This window comes from Oryctolagus cuniculus, chromosome 1, assembly GCF_964237555.1.
Source record: "Oryctolagus cuniculus chromosome 1, mOryCun1.1, whole genome shotgun sequence".
Classification (NCBI taxonomy): Eukaryota; Metazoa; Chordata; class Mammalia; order Lagomorpha; family Leporidae; genus Oryctolagus; species Oryctolagus cuniculus.
Genome location: NC_091432.1, coordinates 111,685,460 through 111,691,100, shown reverse-complemented (window position 1 = coordinate 111,691,100; position 5,641 = coordinate 111,685,460). Strand labels below are relative to the sequence as shown.

Here is a 5,641-nt window from a genome sequence, read left to right as displayed (position 1 = left end):
CAAGGTTGAGCTTCCTTTTGGCTTGGGGGGGGCGTGGCCTGTGGCCTGGTTACTCAAGCACCTTCCCATTCTTTTAAGATGGTAACTCCAGGCTGGCTGTTCTAGCCGCGTTCTGTCCCCTTACCCACCGGAGACGGATGCCCAGGACCTAACGAGTTTAGTGTTCTCAACTGTGAATACTTAATGCATAATCAAACCAAATCATTCCGGCTGGGTGACAGGCCGCAGCGCGCTGTGCTCTGCCCCACCTTAAGGCTGGAGCGGATTTGTTTGTTCTGTGTTGGGAAAGGAGGGCAGTGGGGAAAGAACTGTAAATATTCTGCCTAGCCCGGGTCACTGACCCCAGGCCGGAGGGGTTGAGCTCAAGCCACAAAGAGGTTGTCCCAGGAAAGCGGCTGCTTGCTGCCTGCTGCCTGCTGCCTGCTGCCGGCTCCGCCCCAGCCCGGCTTCTCTCCCCTCCTGGGAGTTTGGAGTTGAGCACCATGGCGACTCCGAATGATCGCGCCGTGCTGCAGGCCATCTTCAACCCCAACACCCCGTTTGGAGATGTTGTGGGGTTGGACCCGGAAGAAGACGCAGAGGAGGAGGAAGCCGATGAAGGTGAGCATTTGGCCTTGGACAGTGGCTCTGCACATGGGCTAGTGCACACAGAGCTTGTTCCATGACCCCGGGATTACGGCTGAGCTTGGAACCTGAGGGCTCGGCTGATCCTTAGTATGCCTGGTGACAAGGATGTGACAAAGACCGCCAGTCTGTCCGGCCTGCTCCATGGACTGTGCTAATACCTCTGCTGTAACAGAGAACATGACCCCCTGCAGAACGGCCGATGGAAACAGGGCAGGGGGTGGCTGAGCGGGCATGCGGGCAGACGCATCTGCCACGCACTGAGCGGACTTGGCTCACTGGCTTTTCCACTGCCCCTCATGGAGTTTTGATGCCCTTTGTTTCTGGTTGGGAAGCCCACGCTTTATGGGGACTTTAGGCTGAAAGGCTCAGGGGTAGATCCGAGCTGATCCTCAGGCTCTGGTAGGGTGGTCACAGTGCCCCCAGCCCCCTTTTTAAGATTTTATTTATTTATTTGATAGGTAGAGTGCAGAGAGAGAGAGAAACAGAGAGATATTCCATCTGCTGGCTCATTCCCCAAATGGCCGCAACGGTTGGGGCTGGGCCAGGCCAAAGCCAGGAGCTTCTTCTGGGTCTCCCACGTGGGGGCAGAAGCTTTGTGTAGGACAAGTAGGAGAGTGAAACAAGCTAAAGAGCCACAGACCTGCATTCAAACCCAAGCTATGCAACTTAGGGGCTGTGCGACCTTGAGTGCTTAAACTACAAGTTAAGGAACTAGGGATGGGAGCCCCTTGGCAATGAATCAGGGGCCAACCAAGACCTGCCCCCAGGTTTCTCTGGAACTCGGGCAATGCCAGCTCCCAACCATGATGACCTCAGCTCCCCAAACTGCAACTGACCCCTTCTGTGACCCACACCCAGACAGCCTTGGCTCAGGTCGCCCTGAGATGCGTTTTCTTCTTGGTCCTGATCGCACCTGTCCCCTCTGGGCAGACAGAGGTTTCCCTCAAGCACAGCTGGAGCAGTCCAAGGCCCTGGAGCTGCAGGGGGTGATGGCAGCCGAGGCTGGGGACCTGGGCACAGCCCTGGAGAGGTTTGACCAAGCCATCCACCTGCTGCCTGAGCGAGCCTCAGCCTACAACAACCGAGCCCAGGCCCGGCGACTCCAAGGAGACGTGGCAGGTGAGCAGCGGTGAAGCCTGGAGCTCCTGCAGAAGGGGTTCCCAGAGGGCACTGCCCAGAGACCGGGGGGGGGGGGGCTGGGCTTGGGGGCGTGGGGAGCTCCCAGAGCTCCCCAGGGCCTGTGTTCTTTGCTAAGAAGGATGAGCTATGGAACAGGTCCTGCTGATCTCACAGAGCTCTTGTGAGAGAGTGGTGTGCATGCGTGCAGTCAAGGAGCAGTGAGCGCCAACTGTGTGGCACCAGGGCAGGCACTGAGGTCACACAGAGAAAAGATGCACTGCTGACACCTAGCAGCAGTATATATGCAGTATACTACAGTATATATACAGTATACTACAGCATATACACAGTATACTGCAGTATATACACAGCATACTACAGCATATACACAGTATACTACAGTATATATACAGCATACTACAGTATATACACAGTATACTACAGTATACATACAGTATACCACAGCATATACACGGTATACTACAGTATATACACAGCACACTACAGCATATACACAGTATACTACAGTATATATACAGTATACCACAGCATATACATGGCATACTACAGTATATACACAGTATACTAGAGTATATATACAGTATACCACAGCATATACACAGTATACTAGAGTATATACACAGTATACTACAGCATATACACAGTATACTACAGTATATACTGCAGTATATACACAGTACACTACAGCGTATACACAGTATACCACAGCATATACATGGTATACTACAGTATATACACAGTATGCTACAGTATATATACAGTATACTACAGTATATACACAGTATACTACAGCCTTATACCCAGACAGCCTTGGCTCAGGTCGCCCTGAGAGTACACTACAGCATATACACAGTACACTACAGTGTATACACAGCACACTACAGCATATACACAGTATACTACAGCATATACACGGTATACTACAGCATATACATGGTATACTACAGTATATACACAGTATGCTACAGTATATATACAGTATACTACAGTATATACACAGTATACTACAGCCTTATACCCAGACAGCCTTGGCTCAGGTCGCCCTGTAGTACACTACAGCATATACACAGTACACTACAGTGTATACACAGCACACTACAGCGTATACACAGTATACTACAGCATATACACGGTATACTACAGTATATACACAGTATGCTACAGTATATATACAGTATACTACAGTATATACACAGTACACTACAGCATATACACAGTACACTACAGCATATACACAGTACACTACAGTGTATACACAGTATACTACAGTATACTGTGTGTACAGTATACTACGGTGTATACACAATATACAGCAGTATTATACAGTATACAGCAGTATATATACAGTATACTACAGTATATATACAGTATACAGCAGTCCCTAAGTGACAGAAGCTGTGGGAACTCGGGCAATCTCCGCAACCCCTCAACAATCTCCAGTGTGGCCATCCCCGTTTCATTCATAAAGACACCAAGGCCCAGGGAGGGGAAATACCCTACCTGCCGTTTCATTCATAAAGACACCAAGGCCCAGGGAGGGGAAATACCCTGCCTGCCATCATCTGACTGGGCACAGGCAGCAGGTGGCAGGCCAGCGGGCAGAGGGAGCGGACACTGGGACAGCGGCGTAGCAGGCTCGAGAGGGGTCAGCAGGGGCCCTGTCCCTGAAAGGCAGGTTTGGAAGGATGAGGAGTTGGCTGGGTCAGCGGGAGAAAGTAGAGTTTGCGGAGGACCAGAAAGCAGGCACAGGGGCAGGGTGGCTGGAGCAGGCAGTGTGGACAGACGCCCAAGCTGCGCCTGCAGAAAGACTAGGGAGTGCCAGCCCGTGACTGCCCTGTGTCTTGTTGAAACCACGGGGGATCACGAGGGTTTTACAGGGATTGCACCTGCTGTTCTCAGGTCACTCGGGCTGAAGTGGGGACACAGAGACACAGGGGACTGTGCTGGGGACCAGAGTCCAGGCTGATGCAAGGTGTTACCACAGAAGCCTGGGAGGGAACAGCAGAATGGGTAGGACTAGCAGTGGTGGTGGGACTCCAGGCTGGAGTTCACGCTCCTTTCTGGGAATAATGGAGACCTGAGGCCCTTCTGCAGGCGCCACTGTTCCAGGCAGCCGGGGACAAGCCGCTGACTGAAACCCTGTAGAGAAGCAAGGTGATTCCTCCGGGAGGCCCTGGGCTCCTCCAGTCCAGCAATCCCGGAGCCTCTGGGCAGTGTGGGTGGGGCGGGGAGCACAGCTCCTGCTGGGGGAAGGCGGCCTTGCTCCAGGGTGGTGCTGGAGCGCCCCAAGGAATCCAGACCGGAAGTGAACTGAGGCGAAGACAGGGAGGAAGCTGTCGGGGATCTTACTGAAGACCTCCGCAGAGGCCCACCTCAAGTACTGTACAGGAAATACGGAAGATCCAGGAGACAATGGGAGAATGAGGAGAGGCCATCAGTGCGGACCATAGGGAACAGAGAACTTCTAAGGCATGGAAGGGGGAAAAAAAAAACCCTGAAAAGGAAAAGAATGAAAAGCTGACTTTACTGCATTTGCAAGGACTGTGCAGCTAAGCATAATTTAAAAAAAATTACTTATTTATTTGAAAGACAGAGTTGGAGTGAGAGATCTTTCATCTGCCATTTCAGCTCCCCGGATGGCCTTAATCAGAGTCAGGAACACCACCAGAGTTTCCACGTGGGTGCAGGGTCACAAGCCCTTGGTTCATCCTCTCCTGCTTTCCCAGGCACATTGGCAGGGAGCTGGATCGGAAGAGGGGCAGGCAGGACCAGTGCCCATAGAGGCTACTGGCGACCCAAGCCCCGGCTTAACCCACTGTACCCCAGCCCTAAGTATAACCTGGTTAACTGAGATTCAGCATGAGTCACGTGGAACACAGTAAAAGCATAACTTTTTTTTTTTTTTTTTTGACAGGCAGAGTGGACAGTGAGAGAGAGAGAGAGAGAGAGAAAGGTCTTCCTTTGCCGTTGGTTCACCCTCCAATGGCCCCGTGGCCGGCATGCTGCTGCCGGCGCACCGCGCTGATCCGATGGCAGGAGCCAGGTGCTTCTCCTGGTCTCCCATGGGGTGCAGGGCCCAAGTACTTGGGCCATCCTCCACTGCACTCCCGGGCCATAGCAGAGAGCTGGCCTGGAAGAGGGACAACCGGGACAGAATCCGGCGCCCTGACCAGGACTAGAACCCGGTGTGCCGGTGCCGCAAGGCAGAGGATTAGCCTAGTGAGCTATGGCGCCGGCCTAAAAGCATAACTATTAAGGGGAATGGCCTGCCGCCACCTGCAGGGACAGCGGGGCAGGGTCCTTCCCGCAACGTGCGTGTCTCGGTGTGTTCGTGGTGGACAGTCAGCGGGGCGCGGCGAGGCCTGACCTTTGGTCCCAGCTCCGCCTCTAAGCGGCTGTGCAGCCCAGTCTGCATCCGTCAAAGGGGAACCACGGCCCGCACCTCCATGGGCAAACCCGCGCGTGCAAATGGCCCGGCCCGGCGCCTCAGGGACCCGCACGGCCTGCGGCGCCGGGCTTAGCCGCGGAGGCGCGGGAGACCGGGCACCGGGCATCCCCGCTAGCCGCTGACCCCGCCCGCCCGGCCTCTCCCGCAGGCGCCCTGGACGACCTGGAGCGCGCCTTGGCGCTGAGCGGCGGCCGGGGCCGCGCCGCCCGCCAGGGCTTCGTGCAGCGTGGGCTGCTGGCGCGACTGCAGGGCCGGGACGACGACGCCCGCGGGGACTTCGAGCGGGCGGCGCGGCTGGGCAGCCCCTTCGCGCGGCGCCAGCTGGTGCTGCTCAACCCCTACGCCGCTCTGTGCAACCGCATGCTGGCCGACATGATGGGGCAGCTGCGCGGCGCCCCGAACCAATAAAGCTGCCGGGCTCACCGA

At 54.9% G+C, this 5,641-nt stretch overlaps 1 protein-coding gene across 1 annotated transcript; it reads left to right on the top strand.

Annotated features, from left to right (window-relative positions):
- The first annotated feature begins 300 nt into the window (after positions 1-300).
- On the top strand, positions 301-5,641 carry TTC36 (tetratricopeptide repeat domain 36). Its single transcript, XM_051835998.2, has 3 exons — positions 301-600; positions 1,558-1,746; positions 5,364-5,641. Exons 1-3 carry the CDS (start codon positions 483-485, stop codon positions 5,621-5,623), a joined length of 567 nt encoding a protein of 188 aa, XP_051691958.1. The 5' UTR covers positions 301-482; the 3' UTR covers positions 5,624-5,641.